Source organism: Amphiura filiformis, unplaced genomic scaffold, assembly GCF_039555335.1.
Source record: "Amphiura filiformis unplaced genomic scaffold, Afil_fr2py scaffold_179, whole genome shotgun sequence".
Classification (NCBI taxonomy): Eukaryota; Metazoa; Echinodermata; class Ophiuroidea; order Amphilepidida; family Amphiuridae; genus Amphiura; species Amphiura filiformis.
The window spans coordinates 1-20,475 of NW_027305643.1; the positions used below are offsets into that span (position 1 = coordinate 1).

Sequence of the window (20,475 nt, forward strand, 5' to 3'; positions counted from 1 at the left end):
ATCATTTTGCTTTGCCCAGTCACAAAAACCATCAAGAACATTTTGCAAAGATTCAGTATCACCAATACGGGTTTTCTCAACAATTGTCATGTCATCAACATACTTCAAACTCAGTACCCGGCCATCAGTGACATTTGTGCGGACAGCTTCATTAAATTTGGCCAGAAAACCAAGAGGGCCAAACTTGGTACCCTGCGGAAGACCACCTTTTAGGGTAACAAACTCAGAACTGTGATTTTGATAACGAACACACTGCATTCGTTCTTCTAAGAAACTGCACACCCAAGGGATCACTGATGGACGAGTTCCCAAGTTAAGAAGGTCCTTTATGACGATATTATGATTGATAAGGTCAAAAGCCTTACTGAAGTCGGTTATGACAACCGAACACTTTGATTTCAATTGGTCCGTATGAGAACACAAATTGTTAACCAGTTTGACTAGATAATGTGAAGTTGAAACACCCTTGCGGTTACCAAATTGATTTGGGTCAAGATTGTGTTCAATATCCGACATAATCCATTCGGTGACAAATCCCTCAGCTAACTTCGCGAAATGGTCAGTTAATGAGACCGGACGCAATTTGTCCCACGAAGGCGGCGAAGTTTTAGGCAAGGGTATTACAGTAGCTTTTTTCCATTGCATAGGGACAACACCTTTCTGGTAAGAACAATTGAGAAGATCAGCTAGCGGCTTGCTGAGTTCGTAGGCGAATTCGCGAATTAGGTTCGCAGGAATGCCATCCGGACCCCCTGCTTTCCGACGATTAAGGTTCTTTAAACGATCATACACGTCCCATTCATAAATTGTGGGACAAGAATCCGGCGCTGGAAGAAACACTGGTAGGGAAGACCGTTCCAAAACATCAATGTCTTTTGTGATGGAAGCAAAATGCTGGTTGATGCTGTCAGCAACCGCAGAAACATTAGTGGGGTCAACTCCAGGTGGAGGAGCTATAGTTGGCGAACTCTTCTGGCCCGAAGTAATGAACTTGATCTCTCTATACCAAGCAGCAGGGTTTTCGGATTTCATATTTTGAATCCTGTTGTGATAGTAGTCTTTTTTAGCATCAGAAATTTTGCGGATGATCATATTTCTGACTGATTTCCACCGGGGATCACCTTTGCCAAACAGTTTTTGTCTCTCATTGATCAGGGCTTTGATATCATCTGTCATCCATGGTCTATCTTCTACATGAAGCTTTACTGTCCGTGTAGGAAAGTGGTCGCTGATAGCTGTATTAAGTGTCTCATACATAGCATTACACTTGCTCTGAGGATCATTAGCCGAGTAAACTTCGGTCCAATCATGCGCAATAATCCACTGTCCAAATTCCCGAACAGAGGATTCTTTCATGGGTCTAATTGTTTTCTTCACGGTGACATTGTGTTTGGTGAGACTAGGAAGAGGTTTCCACAAAACAACATTATGATCACTACGCCCGAATGGTGGAAACGTGTCAGGAGTTTCATACTGTTTGGAAACATTGGTGACTATTTTGTCTAGAATAGCATTACCTCGGGTAGGCTTGTCTACTACTTGTGCGAAACCTCCAGTAGCTAATCGCTCGATGTCAATGCGATTAACATCACCAGCAATCGTGATACCAGCATTAGGGTATTTGGTGCTGATGATATCTATAGACTGTTGCAAGTGGTCAAGCAACAAATCAACATGAGGATCATCAGGTGGCGAATAAACGGCACAATAATACAAAGATGTTATAGATCGTGGAAGGAATGCTGGTCTTATTTGCATCCACACGACCTCCAATTCGTCTGGAACCTGAATGTCAACAGTTTTTGGATGCAGTGAGTCACGAATATACAGGGCAACTCCTCCGTGGATACGATTTTCACGCGGTTTAGAAAACAAAGTAAAATTATCCACTTGCAAATGATCTAGCGAGGAATCTGGCTTGATCCATGTTTCGGATATACATGCAATATCAACAGAGTGATCAAGAATGAACGATCTAAATTCATCCATCTTGTTGTTAACTGACATTGGGTTGCAAACAACAACAGTTGGAAATTTGTCTTTAGGTGTAGTAAGTTTGGGAATAGCAGTGAGATTGGAGAGAGTGGTTCCCTCTGATCCGAAACTTTAGTCTTTCTTGATGAATTGGTAACAGGAATACGCCTGTGGATGTGCGTGCCGCCTCTCCGTCCACGTCGGCGTTCATACTTTTTTAGCCAATTAAGGTCAACATTGGGCTCAGTGAGACTTGCATTATGATATCTAAAGTCTAACAGCTCATTGCGAGAATAGCGATACTCCGTACTGTGGTCACTATTTAGTACGGGTGATTGACCATTATTAGCCGTAAGTGATGAATGACCATACACAACACCGAGGTCATTGCAATCAATAGTCCGATGCTCAATGGTGTTACTATTACTAGCGTTATGGATATCGTTGCAGTATTCATGTTCAAAGTTCCCGCTCTCTGTATGAGCCACAAAAGTCAAATTCTGCTCATTAAAGTTGTTTAAATTGTTCTCTAGGTATACTCACGATTATTTTGGTGTAAAATATAGTTGGCTAACACAATCAAAAACGACACAAAACGAAAATGAAACAGGAGCCCAATCATGGCTGTGTTGTCGTCAGCTAACCAGCGTCATGTTGCAAAGGATTCTGGGAAGGGTATAGTTGTAGTTGTACCCAATTCATTTGAACCAGGATCCTAGAAAACAATGTGCTTTCCATGTCTGGTTCTATCATGGTTTATGGATGCCTTTCTTTGACGTCAATATCACATTGTATTTGACTTTGATACATGACAACAAAAAACTAAATCTTGGATCCTGCACTTTTAAACAAAGAAATAGGAATTTATGAAATGAATGAAAAGGAATAGGAATTTATGAAATGAATGAACAGTTGGGTAAACACGTCAGCCAAATTGTGTCTTTTGTATTCCCCTGAGCACTACCTGCCGATCTAACATTGCTTCTGATTGGTAAATTACATGATATCTTCACTTTAATCACCAATCAGAATGGAGCTTTGCAAATAATTCACCCCAATTGTTTTGCGTGGTGAAATTATTCTAACAATGTTGCTGATTGGGCCAATTGATAATGAAAACTTCTTTTCGGCCAATCGGCAGGTAGTTCTCATGGAGATTAAACGAATCCAGGGTTGTTAGTTCTTTAAACACACGAAGGAACACTCTAGATCTTCAGTTGCTCCTGTGATCGTCAAAAGGGAATAGCTGTGCTATATCAGTCTCCGACAATTTCCTCGGTTTAATCGCCTTATTGGTAAGTTCTCATTTGAATTATAAATCTTTTGCATTAGTCGGTATCTTGTATATTTGTAAATTTTGGCGGCTGTGTTGGGTTGTTAAAGTAGATGCAACATGATGAACGAATTTGTAGTATTTTGATATGTATATTTATAATGTGTTGATAATAATATCTGAAATTAAAAAAGGAGCATTAAGAAATTTTATGAAAAATATACCATTAAATGTGTTTCGTTCTGTTAACAGAACTTACAAATTTGACGATATCTTTTGCCAAGCTTGAAGCAATCTCCAAGAAATATTTTGCAAACGCAGCCAGAGGATTCCGGTGGTATAAATTTTAACTTTTTTTAGAGAAAAGTGGGGATAAGTCTGTGGATCACGAAATGCCCCTTAAATGCTATATAATAAACAATTAAGTATTCAAGTATCAAACAAATAAAAACAGAAATGCCACTGAATTCCGCTATTTTACATACTTGATGTTATTTTAATTTTTGCGTATCTGTTTGTTTGTATATAATTTCAGGTATAACACCTGTGCGGTAACAGTGAATTTTGATTCGATCAGATATCCTCGAATCTAAGTTTCCAGTCATGTTGAAGCAAGTCGCTTTTGGAATTTTCTTTGCTTGTTGCATTGTGTCAACACAAAGTATCAGGCTGAAAATACTTGGAGGCCGTGTCAGAGTTTTCCGAATAGTTCAATACTGGGGGAATACCATTTTCCAACCTTTCACCTACCAGTTGCAATGGGGAAGTCAATCCTCAAGTGGCGCAGTTGAACTTAAAATAGGCGAGAGCTATTGCTGGTACAGTGCAGGTCGGTTTAACGCGTATTGCGAGCATAATATATTCATTTCAACAAAAACAATCCATATGAACTGTATTATCAGATAGTGGGTAGTTACCAGACTGTGTACGACAAACATACCAGTGTTCAGGATCCGGTATCACCAAGACGACATCACTATGGTACTACTTCTGCACCATATCATTTTACTATCTTTTCTGGCCAATCGTGGAGCCCTGGACACAACCAATGGGGTCATGCGTATTTGCACGTCTTCTTTCAAAGAGTTACCAGCCACTCGACAACCAACGCATTTTCATATCGCAAACACAAGGGAGGAGATGAAGGCGTGAAATTGACCGAAGTTTACGAACCATTTGCAGTTTACCCTCCCTATGTATCACGCAACACGATATCCCAATTTCGATGCTATACAAGTCAATGGCGCGAGCATTCCAATTGCTACCAACATTTATGGCGAGATTTGTAGAGATCCACACCAGAGGGTGCGATCATAATAAACTGCGCACAAAAAGTTTCAGAACACTTAAAACAAAAGCAATAGCTCAAAGACGCTAAACCTAATTTACCAAATAAAGTAGTCAATAGATTGAGAATTATGTTCTACGTATTTTGATACCTCAATCGACACAATCCGATTTTATTTTTTCAAGTTATACCAATTTGAATAAAAAAGAGACCATTTCAAAAGTGGCAAAACGTACATAGGATTGTCTCTCAAAACATGCTAATTATGAGCACGGCGAGTGAGTGTTGATCTGTCCCGCTATAATGAGCCCGTTAGAATCGCCGGTAGGAAGGAGACAGTAGCCCAAATTGGTCATTTTTTAAATGCTCTCTTTTTTCATTCAGTTCAGTATAACTTGGGACATAAAGTCGCATTGTGCCGAATGAGGTATTAAAATACCCATCTATTGATTACTTCACTTGGCAAATAAGTGTCTTTAAGATATTGCCTTTGTTTTAGTGTTCGGATACTTTTTGAGCGCAGTATATATCATGCAATCACGTTGGAGGTGAATTTCGGCAATTGACTGTTAATGCCTACGGGTCTTATTAAGTGATAGATACTTAAAAAAAATCCAAAAAAAAAAAAAAAAGTTTGTCTCTCTCTCTCAAACTCGCACGCATATAATTGTAAAATCAGTTTTACCGCATAGCCCTACAAAACCTGCGAGCCTATTTTGGGATTTTTTTTGTTTTAGTTGTAAGAAAAAGTCAGATGTGGGCTAAAAACGCAAAAAAAAAAGGAAAAAGGAAAATAAATGAATAAAAAAAAAAATCCGCGTTTCGCATAGCCTTTTTACTAACACAAAAGCACAGCACATACATGTAATCATGGTAATTTTTTTTGTCAAAATATTTGAGAGACAGACCTATTTCTTTTTTGGCCTGATTTTCATTGCAATTTCACCTGTTACCAATAAAAAACCGATCTGCAACAGGAAAATCGCTTTTTATTAAAAAAATTTAGGGTTTCGGTTTCTTTTTTTCTGCGTGAACTATATTATACCTTGCCGTTTAAATAAAGAATTCTTTGTGTATTGCTTAAAGCATTTAATTTTTTATGCTTCTTTCATTTAATCTTAATTTTTACTGTGCAGCGGCAGCGATATTTCAATCAATTTTAGCCCATCTTTTAATAATTGTGTATGTATTGTTTTTATTATCAACATACTAATTATATTCATAGTTAGACTATACCTTTTGAATAGAGTGCTCAATCCCAAGAAGGGAGAGCGTATAAAAATTCAAAGTTTAGACCTTACAGAATAGAAGTCGTTACTCTGAGTTTTACGCCTAGGCGTGAAACTCAGAGTAACGACTTCTATTCTGGAAGGTCTAAACATTATATTTTTTTATTATCTGTATATTTAAAAATGTACTTTTGTACTTATATTTTTACAATGTATATTGGCCTTTTTGCTGTTCTATTTTTTTTTATCTCTTTGTTATTGCCAAAAAAAAAAAAAAAAAAAAAAAAAAAAATGATTGTTGAATTATTTGTATTCACAATATTGGTATGCAACTTTTAGTAAGTGTGATAAGCTGGTAGCATGTGATGATTAGTGTGTTTCCTATTAAAATGTTTAATAAATAATAATGGTATATTCTCCAGATAAATAAAGAGAGTTTTGCAGTTGAAAAGTTTGAGAATAAAAGAGTTCATTTATTTTCAAGAGAGAATTGCATTTCCATTGTACTGATAAAATATTCCCTTTTCAATTGGTATCATGGTTCATAGATCAGGGCAAATGTGTCTGATAGTAACATTGCCGTAGCCATGGTGTGGGGGAGGGAGGAGGGGACAGCTGCGTCGCTGTGAAAACTCATACCCAACCCCCGCCGTGGGATACTGACCGCTCTGATTTTGTATTTTAGGTCTTTCTGGTACTTTTAGTCCATTTTTGTAAGATTTGGCCGCTTAAAAGTTGCCTTGCCCCCTTTGCTTCCTCTGTAAAGCCATCCGTAGCTGGAACTAGTCCAAAGACTGGACATCCCTAAGCATGGTAAGTAAGTAAAAACAACATACCCACCACACACCTGTACAACCCCACACTTAGGCCTGCTCACCCTCACACCGACACCCACACCCCCACACCACATTTACCCCCATCTCCTCACCCTACTAGGGGCGTAGCCAGCTTTCTTGCTAGCCTTTTGGGTAATAAATAACCCAGTCTCTAATGCCACTAAGACTAGTTATTGGCAATTGGACAAGTGGCAACTGAAACAAGTGGCAAATGGACGAAATGGTTATGGACCAAGTGAGTTTGGACTAAATGGCAATTCCGTGATATTTGGACGAAGTGGTATTGGACTAAATAGGTTTAGACAAAGTGGCAATACCTCGAATAGGCCTCCATGATACATTCATTTCTATCCATGTTCCAACGTATTATTCTATTCATTTATTTTCGTCAAACTGACAAAAGTTCAGAATTTAGCTTTATGCTATTCCAGTCGAAATCCATACACCCCCTCTGGAAGACATGACCTTAATCTCCCACACAGGGAGTGTAGATTTCAAATGGAGTCACCCATTCAGGTAACCCCGAATAGGGCGCAACTTCAGTGTGTTCACTCCTTGTTTACGGAGTTTAGGGTTAGGGTTTAGGGATGGGTAGGGCAGTCTTGTAATAAGATTAGAGTTGCACCCTATTCGGTAATCACTCCCATTTGAAATTTTCACTCCTTGTGTGGGAGATTAAGGCCATGTCTTCCATAGGGGTGTATGCTTCAATTGGAATAGCCCAATTTTGTACATTGACATATCATGCAGTACCGTTTTCACCCTGGAGATTGATTCAAGATGTCGTCCTTCTATTGTGTTGTGGTTTTTTCCAGTCCAAGTAACAAGTCTACATGGTCTAAGTCATAGTTTCAGGTCCTATTGTTCTTCTTTGTTATAATATTCCCAGGTACCTATGTTTCAGGTAAGAATTCATAACGGGTCATGACTAATAGTTCTTTATGCCTGCTTACATTAATTTTGGGGTCGACAATCTGAAGAAGGAAATAACTTTGAAAACAATTACAAGCAGAGTATCTAGAAAATAGGAGCCGGATTTTACTTTAATCGACGAGAAAAATTAGCAAAAATGTCGCCAATACAGAATATCATGTGTTTGATAATGTTTGCGGGTTTTACATGTAAGTAAAAAATGTTTTAAATATTTTTAGCGCAGAATGTTATCCAGGCCGCAATATTTTGGTTCCAATGGTCGTGTTTGAATCACATGTACATGTATGTTATTCCACGTATGTTTGTGCAATATTATTATACACCAGGCACAAAAAGAAACTCGTCAGTTATAGTCATCCTTGCTGTTCAACAACCTGATAGTTTTGGATTATCCTGAAATATACGTTAATTGGACTTTGTTTTCTCATTTGACATCCTGTTCGTGAAAATCGAGCAAGAATTGACCAAGATATACTCCTCCAAACCATCAAACCACAAAATCAAAACTCACAATTTCAACGATTTTCAATGGGAACGCATCGTTGTATTGCACACAAGCACTACGGGTCAATCAATAAAGCACACATTGTAACAGGCACAATTGAATCGGAGCGAGATTATCAATGTTATACTTTGTTTTTATTTTCCGTATTCCATAAAATCATAAAAGCATAATATATAAATAAAGAATAAAATTATAAAATCCAACAAATTTCTTTGTGGTTAAAAGCATGCCCATATCAGTTATTGTGTCCTTCCTGATGTAAAACAAAGTCAGTATTTGGTATGCACCATTTGCATCAATCGTTGTTTGACAGCTATCAATCTGCGGATAAAGTTCTGGTCCAAGCCATTACACTCTTCTACCAGCAAGACCGCTAAGTCATGTCATTGGTCACCCGTTTGCTCACTTTTCTCTTCAGTTGTGACCATATACATTCTCCGGTGATTCAAGTGCATGGCCAGTCCATACGTGTTATGGCGTTGTTCTTCAGGAAATCATTGGTGACACGGGCTCGGTGTGGCGGAGCATTGTCATCCTTGAACACAAAGTGTCATCCATGAACACAAACTGTTCAACCACAGCAGCTCCCGGCAGCAGCTTTACTGTAAAAAAGGACCGTAAATTATCGGACGCCCGTATTTCGAAATTTCCCGTAATTTAACGGGAACCAGCCGTAAGCAAAACACACTTCTGTGATCAGAACCACCTACCTACCTCCACACCCGTACCCACCCACCTGTAATACTACAAACCCATGTGTGTCCCTAACTCCCTCTTATTCCTGCTTAAACACACTGAAAGTAAAATTTAAATTCCGTAATTTTACTGGTTCCCGTAATAGTACGGGAAAACTCCTGGCAGCAAGTTTTCCGGTAGTCCCGTAATTACAACAAATTACGGATAACCGAAAGGGTAATCTATATAAAAATATCCATTTTACCAATACTTGACATCCAGGCCTTGCATGTATCACCTTCAAACTTGTACCTGGAATGTACTGTAATGATATAACGTAACTTAGCTATGGGGATGGTGTGATGTGCCCTCAGTAATTTAATTTGATGATTTATCTTTGTTTACACAATTACATGAGTGATGACATTTTGGGGGAATTCCCCTCTCAAATTGAGCAAAACAAGTTGAATCATATCTAATTTGGAATATTTGGAAACCCCCCTAGAGATTGTAAAGTGAATATGATATCACGGGATTCCCCTCAGGAAGTGATGTCAGGGGATTCCCCTCAGGAAGTGATGTAATGAGAAAGGTTAATGTTATAATTAAGACTTGGGAATTTCCCAGACTGCAGAATAGTGTGAAGTAGTAATAGCCTATTGATAGAATGGGGTTTTTCCCAGTGCTTGGTATATAAGAAAAGGTAAACATAATCATTCACAGTTTGTAGTGTTGATCTGGGCTAGCTAGCTAATATGCTTACAGTCCAATCCCTTCAAAGAAAGGAAAGTGCGAACCAGAATTAATTTTTAAAGTAGTCAATGCACTACTATCTTCCAGTGTTGTCGGAGAAGATCTAGAATACGTTAAAGAACGTACTTCAACCAAGAAAGGAATATAAATTCTTCTGTCGACTTGCTGAAATCTGGTTCATGCATAGATTATCCAAATATGATGATCTATGATTTTTGATACAACACAGCTGTCAATACAACACAGCTGTCAAAATAAGTGGGGATAACTACAACGCAGTCCTGCTTCTTGAAGATATTGTGTGTGAAAGGTGGAAATAGCACCAAGTTTGGAGAAAGCAGCACAATGAGTTACGTTTGGAGAAATCAGCGCAAGGAGATAACGGTTAGGAAAAAGCAACGCCATTTTTGTGTGAGGATTTCATACACAAGGATATTTATAAACGCAATTGTACACTGGACTTCGCTGATTTTCGCAGGACAAGTGAATAAGGATATATTACATCAGGCGTCCAGAACATTGCAAGAACTTTATGATCACCAAGAAGAAGAATGCTGGCTAAGTACTAAATACTTAAACAGTGATTATATTTGATTATTGTGTATGTGCATTTGTTGTCATATATTGTACCAATAATAACGTGCTTTCAATTAAAGACTTAAATTTTGTAAGCTTAATCAAACAGTGTATTTGTGTTGTGCATTCGTGTGAATTTGGGTAAAAGGTGATTTTGGCCTTGGGGCAAGTACGACTCGTAACTATGGTACAAGCTGTATTAATATGATTGGTACCCAACAATTTACAATGCAAAATTGAGTACTCTTGAAATGTCCAGAATGTATAGTTTATGACTTAATAATTAATAATTAAAAAAAAGGACTGAAACTTCGCTTGAAACAAATAGGAAAAGATATTAGTACAAAGTGTTCTCATCAGCTAGATAAGACAATAGATTATCATCGTGGAAAATATGAATAGACAGCTACTAACAGAAGATGAAATATGAGGGTGGAGGTAGAACGTTTTGAATGACCCTCGTAGGAAAGGAAACTCACATCAGAACATAATCTGTTATTTGATTCGCACTACCCTGATCAATAAACGGGACGTAATACGTAGTTTGTTCTAAGCGAGGACCTGGATCCTTTGCAGAGACACCTAAATAGTTCCAAACCACTTCCTCTGACATCAGGAGAACTTATTATATATAGACTTTGCTTAAATTAAAATTTTAATAATTTTACACCGGGGTAGGTTGAAAGGAAAATAAAGAAAATAATTAAATATGCAAAGCTAATGCTAAATAGGGCGCCTCTGCCTAATGGGGTCATTGAAAGAGACTTGCCTGAAAAGAGATTGCCGGGGACCTCGAGTGTTTGACTCAACTTTGACCTTGGATACAACATCCTCTTCACGGGTCAACGAACTGGTGCCGCCATAAGTTCAATCGGCCTCTGTCTGATGATGCATCAAGAATAAATGCATAAACAGTATCACTCAAATAAACCTAGTTCAATTAATCATATGAGGCTACAAATTATTATAAGGCCAAAACAAAAATGAAAGTCTGTCTCAGACACCCTCTCGCATTGTTATATGAATTCCAATTTAGCGCATAGCGCTACACGGTTTTTTTTTTATTTGTTGTTGTTTTTGTTGTTGATATTTTCAGTATCTGATCGCGATCCAAAGAAAGTGTCTTTCTTTTTTGGCAGTTTTTTAAAATACACATTTCGCCATGATTGAAAGAGTTAGAATTCTAAAAAGGAGCAGTTTTACTCCGAAACTGGGCTTTACATATAAGTGCGGGGAGGGGTAACTATGTTTCTGATTTTGAATACTATAACGTACATAAACATTGTGCCCTGACTGTAAGAATATATCGCATATCGAATAGCTCATTTTCTGAAGAAAAAAAGCATATCACTTGGCTAATTATGTTAAAATAATATCTATAATTTGTCATATTCCGCAGGTGCAGTAGAATGGCGTAGAGAATACGTATTTACAATTCCTAACCTTGTAGAAAAGGAAGAATTTCACACTCCACACGTATTGATAGCTACATCTTCTCGGGTACCAATCTTTACCGCGCTCTCTATTTCTGGTACTGATTTTACCGTAAACAATAGAATCACGAAGAACAATCATGTCGATATTCCCCTCTCAATCGATGCTCTAGGTTTTGATGTACGCATGAATCCAGGAGATAAACAGCAAAGCAGGAAAACAATTATCGTGAAAGCATCTGGCGACGTATCAGTGACTGCCTTCGATAATGAATGGGCTAGTGGCGATGGCTTTATTGTCATTCCGACATCACACTTAGGAAGGCGACACTATGTGGCATCTTATCAACCGGTTCCAAGTAGGATTCCGTCCTTCTTCTGTGCATCCTCACTTTCTAACGATACCAGGATTAACATTAAAACCCCTACAGGACACGTGCACAATGCTATTTTAGGGCAATTCGAAAGCATGTGGTTTGATAACGGCGGCACTGAAGATCTATCAGGTACACTTATTCAAAGTGACCAGCCAATTGCCGTAATATCCGGTGCACTAACAGCCATACCATTAGATTCCGGGTTTTATCATATCGATGGTCTAATCGGACAACTCCCATCTACAGAATTATGGGGTCAGAGCTACACCCTCGCGCCATTTCTGAGTTTGAATTCTGGCTACCTGTGTAGAGTGTACGCAGACGTAACCACTAAATTATTCATATCAGATAAAAAACTGTAGATATACCAGCGGGAGACTTTTACGAAGCAAACGTCACTGGAGAGAATATGTTGTCTCTAACTTCAAACAGTTCGGTCATGGTGGCACAGTACATGAAAAAATACGAGGCAAATAATCCGTATCGTGGAGATGCATCAATGCTCATTGTCCAACCAAACACGTGGTATGTTAATCACGTGACATTCCCTGTATTTAATTATACACGAAGTATTAATCACACATATTATGTCAATGTCATAATACAATGTGACTATGTTGATGGTCTTCTTTTTGATGGTTTGCTTCTGAATGTGGATACCTGGGATCAACTAACTGCACCAGATGATTCTTCATGTTGTCTTCGAAACATTGTATCTCCTGGACACCATTCGATCTCTAGTACCAATCTCAAAGCAAGATTCTCTGTATCAGTTTATGCTATTGCTGAAGATTTTGGTTCTTCATACACCTATCAGGCCCAAGTATTTCATTTACAGGGTGAGTGCTTTTCCGTATACTTCAAAGGTACCGTAGCCAAATTTGTTCTATCTATGGATCGACCGTCGATGATGCTGCGATGCTTATTAACTGATAAGCCCAATCGGCATTGTAACTTCAGGTTTTTGAGAGCAGTTTTAGGACATGTTGACCTCTGATATATCGGGAAAATTTCTCTAATTATTATTCATTCATTTTCATTGTAATAATGTTATCATTAACAACATTTTAAATAATTAGTTTATATAATATTCATATTTTTTAAATAATTTGAATTCTAGTCAAACATTTTGAATAATATTTAGTACGCACAAAAATCAATTTTCCCAATAGGTCAGAGGGCAAAGTGTCCCAAAACTGCAAAAACTGTCCCACAATGCCGATTTGGCTTATTAATCAGAATTGATGGTAAAATTGTATTTGGCAATACATTACATACAGAGATTAAATGTATTGATATCTTAAGGACCGACTGAGTATCGATGGTCGATCAAAAGATCGAACAAATTTTGATCCATACATGGTGAAGTAATAAATGAATAATAAATGGTATTAAATGGCTGGGTACTTAATAAATGTTTAATGGGAACAGTTGCCGATGATAAACGATGATGGATCAACACCTTGATGATGATGATGATTTTATTTTTCGTTTTGTTTATAAATTTGTGCTTTCATTTTTGTTTATTAACTTCCTGCATTCCTTTGTTACTTTATACGCCAACAGACACTGTGACCACAGAGATGCCACCAACGGAAAAACCTCCAGGTAAGAACTGTTTCATGATGATGTCAGAACGATGATGTCATAACGATGATGATGATGATGGTGATGATGGTAATGATGATGATGATGATGATGATGATGATGATGATGATGACGATGGTGATAATGATGATGTCTCATGCCGTTTGCTTTCTGCTAATGTTATTCATAGTTGTCCTCGTCGTGCAACAAGCTGCGACCACAGAACTTGAAGTAAGCTGGAAACGCTATCAAACAGACGCAAGGATTCAACATTTCAGAGTAAGTATGTTGTCTCAGAGATAATAGATAATGAGATAAGACACTCCGTACAAACTGCCTATGCCGATTTTGAGGACCGGTATACAGTTTACTGACTATCAATAAATTATTCATGAGTCATAAAATGGCGGCTCAGTAAACCGTACCAGGTCTTATAGACGAATTCTACGAGCCAAGTCATGGTCATGATTTGGTCGGTCATTACTGGGTCCCCGGGGCACTAAGCTGGTGTTATGACTGCCCAATTGGGTGGATTAAAGCCGCTGAAAACTTATATTGTATTGTGTTGTAAACTTTCATCATTCTTTTGTCTATACGTGTAACACGGGTGATGGAATGCATTTTAAAATTCCCGCCAAGGACGCATCATTTCACATTTCAGGTGAGATATACTCTGCGGGGAGGCAGCCATGGCTGCCTCAGAGGTGTAGGAATGCGTGAAATTGGATCCGTCTATACGTGTCGTGTAATAAAAAGATACTGAAGAGACGGTTTCGATGGATAATTTATTAAAAGTCGCTAAATGACGTCCCGGATGGGTTGGGCGTTAGTTGTCTTCCAACTAGTGATTGAGTGTTGCGGGCCTGGTTGTCTTTTATTACGGTAAATGTAATTGTTGATGATGTGCATAAAATAATATATACCTCCACTGAAATATTCCAAAATCTCAATCAGGTACTTCACTTTTTGATACTCATTTGTCTGTGTTAGGTGACTTACAACAAAGGTAATAGTCTGAATTTGGAAGAAGCTGTTACTATTTATGTCAACGGAACTCAGCGTGCTATTACCCTATCTGACTTGGCACCCAACACACCGTATTACATCAAGATAGAGGCGTATACCGAAGACGACACAACTTTGAATGTCGGAGAATTACGAGCGATGACTTTGCCAGGTTTGGATTATTATTATTATTACATGTATCATTTCATCTTCAGGTTTAACCAAACTGATAATTGAAATTTTGATGCGCAGATCAATAGCAGGGCCCGGTAGCAGGGTTACCGAGAGAATTTTGTTCCATTCCATCGGTCCTTCTAAAATTGAGAACATTGGTTCATTGCTCGAATCACGGTTCTTTGATGTGATAATTTATTAATGTTTCTAACAAAACATTGCATAATTTTCCATTCTAATCCTTCACAATGTCAACAACTATCACACTAGTAACTATACACACATATTTTTTTAGCTATTTTCAACTTAGATTTTCTCTTCTTTATCAACATTTCGTCTTTTCCTGCCTTTTTGTGGTAATTTTTATCCTATAAACTGTATATTTGTGTGCAAATTGAGGGCGCTATTTACATATATTTTGAACTTAATTGAGCCCAATAATAAGAGTTATTCCTTTTATTGCATGATAATTTCCTTGCTATATGTTACTCATTTTTATGGTGTTTAATGCCATTATAAAAGTGTGTATATCCCTTGTAAAGATGCAAAAAAGATTTAAAATAAATAGCGCCATCAGTGCTCAACTTTGCTTAAAAATGAATACAGTTCCACATGAGATCAAACAAATATCGACGATCAATCATGTAAAATGCATATTATAGAAATGAATATATAATATTTATTTACTTATAGGTTCTGGAACAATTTATGTAGCCATGAAAACGGGTATTAATATTAGACTATTATTAGCTCTAAATGAAGGTGTTTTGCTATTTGATGTGCCAGTGCATCATTTGCCGTGACTGATCTCTCAAAGTAAAGACAACTTCCTTGTGGGAATTAATTTGGTCACCTTGATTTTCGAAATTGACCCTTGGCCTCACTGTGGCTATAAGGTTATGTATCATGAACTGCTACCTTATTTCTTGTGCTGACTGTATACACTATGGACCACAATGGCCTCACCCTAATGGCATAGTTCAATAAGCTTAATTAAACAATCATAGTACAAAATTTGACCTCAAAAGTATGAGTTTTTGTACCCAAATTGTCAAAGGTCATTCAATGAATGTACAAATGTATTGGGGTAAAAGAACTGTGCCCCTGATAGATGCGCATGTTGTGGATCCTAATTACTGAAAAAGCTATTGGACGTCAGACAACAAAAATGTCTAAGTTAGATCGGTTAGATCGTATTTATATCTTTGTATTCTTTATCGTTTGCATATTTTCAGACAAGTCTCCTGAATTCCCGTTAGTGCTGGTAATAGCAGGCGCTTCTGGTGGATTAATTCTTTTGTTAGTCGTAATCTTGATGATAGTTTGTCGCCCTAAACGCAATACGTAAGTAGAATTTATTTTCACCTTCAAATTTCCATTCCATTATGAGGGAAGCTGAACGGTCGGTACAGACTCATGCTTGTGAGCTTGCGGGTTCGAGCCTAGCGGTGCCATCGTATTCTGCCAGGGAACTTAGATGATATCCGGAAGGGCGAGTGCAAATAGTCACACTTAACTTGGTAGAACACAAAACTTTTAAAAGGTCATTTCAAGATCATAAGAGGTCAAATTAGTGTCATCAGGGGTCATCTGAGGTCAAATGAGTATATATTGTTGGATTTTGAATGAAACTTAGTCAAAAGCGAAAGTGGTGAAAGCTAAAATTACAAGGTCATTCAGGGTCATCTGAGGTCAAGCAAGTAAACATATATGGATTTTGATCAAATTATGTTAAAATGGAAGGTGTTCAAAGACAGAATTTTACACGGTTATTTCAAGGTCATCAGGGGGCATCTGAGGTCAAAAAGTAAATATTGTTGGATTTTCATGCAAATTTATCTAAAGTACCTTCGCGATGTCTATTTAATTTTTTTTTTTTTACAGTTAAAACCTTTCAGTAAAGTGCGACGAGCTTACGTACACGGTTGTTTGATGGCATGTGAAACTGCCATTTTAAAGAAAAGTTGAACAATGATGGCGATATTTATCTGAACTCTTGTTTACATATTTACAAGGGGTAGACACTTGTATAGTGGTATTAGAACGAACAGGAAAAAAAGAAACAAATGGAAAGGAAATAATTTTTTTTTTATATTATGGAATGTAAGGAATAACTCATATTAATTACCTAATTTAAATTTAAAATATATGTAAATAGCGCCCTCAATTTTCACACAATGTACAGTTTATAAAATGAAAATTATTAAAAAAGGCAGAATAAGATGAATAATTTGATAATAGATACGAATATCTATGTTAAAAATAGCTGAAAAATATAATGAACATAAGTGTGATAGCTGTTAGCATTGTCCAGGTCTAGAATTGAACATTATATAATGCTTTGATAGAAAAAATAATAAATGATCACATCAAACAACCGTGCGTACTGGCGCTATTTAAGTCCATGAAGTTAAGTTACAGGGGTTATAGTTACTACCAGTAAATCTCTAAAAATGACGTGTGTGGGGATTAAATAGTGTAGTTTGGGATTGATGGATATCTGAATGTTCCTTTAAACCACAGCTCTGGCCCGACTATCACCACTCCAGGGTGTTTCCCTGAACGTCCCGCTACATTCAAGCATGGGAAATAATTTAAGTAAATTAAGTGTTTCCTTGTATTAACGACTGGTATATTGTTTTTTTAAACAAAGGAGCCGCAGACAATCTACTATGCCACTATACGTGGACAAAAATACAATGCATGACTTGAAAGAAGGGACAATCAACCCAGTGAACAATGATGCAGATCCAGTCTATGAAGTGCCACCTCCAAAGCCCAAGGACTTTGATAATGATTCGACATATGAGGAACTAGGCGAAAGGAATGTAGATGGGGGTCGATATCAGGATTTTAAATACAAATAGTGTTACTACTAAATGTAGACAGTGTTGGCTGTAACACTGTATTCCTATAGACGAATCCAATTTCACGTATTCCTGCTCCTCAATGGCAGCCAATAGCCGCGACGGGTACCTAACTATCCCACCTGAAATGTGGGATGATGCGGCCTTGAAGGGTATTATAAACTGCATTCTATCACCCGTGTAACACGTAGACAAAAGATGATGATAAAAAATGATGACAGCTTACAACACAAAAGAACCTAACAAAAAACATAGAATTTTAAGCGGGTTTTAATAATCCACCCAATTGGGTACTCACAACACCTGTTTGGTGCATGCGGGTACCCAAATATGACCGACCAAATCCTGACCATGACTTGGCTCGTTGGATTCGTCTATAGGTGTATTGAAATACTTTATTTTTATTTTATAGGTATTTGGTGCATCTATTTTGCAGATTAGCTTGGTAATTTTAGGCTATGGTTCTTGAGTTATCAGTAAAAAGGTCAAATTTTGACCACCACAGGGGTCAACATCGTAAAATGCTCAAATTTAAACCAAAGATTGTTCCTCTTTAAAAAAACAACAACTATACAACAGGACAGGTGATGAGTGCAGCACAGCGTCATCATCCCTATATCTTCGTGTCTGAAATTGGCATGACAGTAGGGCGAATCCACTAGTTGTTCAACAGCACGGCATGGCGATTTTTTCCGCCGTGATTTAATAGTTTCGAGATAAAGGCCGAGCACTCCAGGCAAAGTATATATAACACACCACCTGTATCTGTACGGACACCACCTGTACGATACATATATTACGTTTCTATTCCACTATGAGTATACGCATGCTCCGCTGCTGAAATCACGATCTGCGCATGCTCATTACCTTCTTTAACGTTACTAAAATAGATTTTTTTGTAAGTTTTTGTTTTCAAGACGCATTCGGGGAATTCACTACGTAGAGTAAAGGTTCTCATATTATTTCAACACACATATGCATGCGCAAGCCTTACAAAAGTTTTTTTTTTCAAATAGCAAAAATAACGAAATATATTCAAGGATTTGAGATTTTATCATATCAATAGTAAATGCACCAGCATAGGTCTATGTAGCCAGGAAGTGGTTGGGTCACACAATTCATGTTCAACTTTACGTGCTTCAGGAATGCGAGTCGATTCGGGCTATTGTCATTGAGTTATCAATTCTATAGAGACTGTGTAAATACAAGCTTTATTGTCCGACATTCAACAACAGAATAATCAATTTTCCTTGATATTTTGATAATTACATCGCTGAGCTATAGCGATTAGTGTTTAGCCGTGGTTTCAAATGAGATACCAATATCAATCGCTTACCGCGCGCGGAGTTATTTTGTGACCCTCGGCAGCTGACGGATCATTTATAGACCGGTTCGTTTCACTGCCTATACAACATGTTTATTTACCTGGCGTAGACGATGTGTGCAACCTACTTGTTTTATTGGGGACTATACGGTCGTGTGTCTTGAGCTCGCCACCAAAAAAAAGGTGGCGACGTTACATTTTGCCAAAGTCGACTCAAAACAAGGTATTGTCATGCTTGTGGTCTCATTTTATTGCTAAATAAAATGCACTTTCAACCCTGTAAAAAGAAATACTTTTTTAATACTGACACTGCTTCATAGAATTCAGAATGGGCAGGGTGGCGGTGGTGGGGGATGTGGTGGTGGGGGATGTGGTACACACAAACTCTATGGGATTGGTATTTTTAGTGCGTAATCTGCTTCTGTAAAGGCTGTAATTTGGATTTGGACTCTATTTAGCATCTAAAACACTCATGGCCATGCAGCTAAACAATTCTACTAATTGTTTTTAATAACTTATGACTGATTTAGTCTAGAAAATACAAACTTTTCCATACAAAAATACCCGTTGTCATATTAAACACTGTAGTAAGTAATGCAGATGTCTTCAAAATCTAAAAGTTACTGTAAAATTTTAATTACTTATCCTATCATAGTCAAAGTATAGATTTTCTGAAGGGAAAATTTGACGAGAAATCTAAATATGGACATATTTTTTCTGTATGGGTTAGGGGAAAATGTGTAGGTTCAAAATATGTTGAATTGTAAAAAAATCTAACATACTTTGGGACACCCTATATTCCGAGATTACCAAACAGCTGTGATTTTGGTTTCTTCCAAAGTCAGTTGGCTCTCCATATCCTCTAACCAAATGAATGTTGTTTACTTCCAGTTTATTACTATAAGTTGGTAATAAGCAATGCATTGAGTGACCCATTTTTTATCAAAATCTTTTTTATTCCACCCTGTATAACTTGCAGGTCACCCTGTATAATGAGTTGAAATGTATATATTTGAATTGCTTATGCCTTTAGCTTTCCAAAAATGTATACTTTTGCTAGTTTAGGGTTGATGATTGTCGAGATAATCTAATTAGAAACCCGGTTGGTGTAAAAATTCATAATATTTGTCATGTAACGCTAAGGGTGGCGAGGTCAGGACACAAGGCCATACATTTTTTGAAATTTAACACGTAATAAACGGGGGCATGTAGTGGGATGATTCCTTCAAACATTGCAAAAGGAGTTCAATCAGATGAGGAGATAATGTACATTAAGCATATTCCAATAGTACTCAGATCAAATTAATGACGTGTACTCAAAATGTGTGCATGTATAGCTTCAAATTATCATGGTGGCGGAACTTATCGGGGGATGGGGGACACGTCCCCCTTCATAATTGTTTGCAAGGGGGCCGCCCCCTAAAAATCATTATAGATGAGAAAACAAAACAATAATTGCCCTGTGCATTTTCCTTTTTAGGAGAAACCACCCTTCTTGTGCCCAAATAGGGTAAAATTGCACAATTTAAGCGCGCACTGGCCTACCAAATAGCAAAACACGCCTTCATTTTGGGTAAAATAGTCTGGAATTAATTTTTTTCGCTCGCGTAGTCCCAGTAAAAAGTCCCAGTAAAACCAGAACAAAATATGCTTGTCACCGACCCCC

General features: G+C 37.6%; 2 protein-coding genes and 1 long non-coding RNA gene across 3 annotated transcripts; all 3 read left to right on the forward strand.

The window, feature by feature from the left end:
• The first annotated feature begins 2,796 nt into the window (after nucleotides 1-2,796).
• Nucleotides 2,797-5,333, forward strand: LOC140145235 (uncharacterized). Its single transcript, XR_011858008.1, has 2 exons — nucleotides 2,797-3,269; nucleotides 3,783-5,333. It is a non-coding gene; the product is annotated as an uncharacterized lncRNA (long non-coding RNA).
• Nucleotides 5,334-7,499: 2,166 nt separating this feature from the next.
• Nucleotides 7,500-19,137, forward strand: LOC140145236 (uncharacterized). Its single transcript, XM_072167006.1, has 7 exons — nucleotides 7,500-7,721; nucleotides 11,442-12,691; nucleotides 13,419-13,460; nucleotides 13,630-13,718; nucleotides 14,430-14,616; nucleotides 15,854-15,962; nucleotides 17,272-19,137. Exons 2-7 carry the CDS (start codon nucleotides 12,262-12,264, stop codon nucleotides 17,483-17,485), a joined length of 1,071 nt encoding a protein of 356 aa, XP_072023107.1. The 5' UTR covers nucleotides 7,500-7,721; nucleotides 11,442-12,261; the 3' UTR covers nucleotides 17,486-19,137.
• On the forward strand, nucleotides 11,663-12,214 carry LOC140145237 (uncharacterized). The gene has a single exon (XM_072167007.1). The coding sequence runs from the start codon at nucleotides 11,663-11,665 to the stop codon at nucleotides 12,212-12,214; it is 552 nt and encodes a 183-aa protein (XP_072023108.1).
• Nucleotides 19,138-20,475: the final 1,338 nt, after the last annotated feature.

Excerpts from the sequence above, each read along its gene's own strand:
- LOC140145236 (XM_072167006.1), top strand. The coding sequence starts at position 12,262 with ATGTTGTCTCTAACTTCAAACAGTTCGGTCATGGTGGCACAGTACATG. Across the intron at positions 12,692-13,418 it reads CCAAGTATTTCATTTACAGG|ACACTGTGACCACAGAGATG; the intron begins GTGAGTGCTTTT and ends ATACGCCAACAG. Across the intron at positions 15,963-17,271 it reads TGTCGCCCTAAACGCAATAC|GAGCCGCAGACAATCTACTA; the intron begins GTAAGTAGAATT and ends TTTTAAACAAAG.
- LOC140145237 (XM_072167007.1), top strand. The coding sequence starts at position 11,663 with ATGAATCCAGGAGATAAACAGCAAAGCAGGAAAACAATTATCGTGAAA.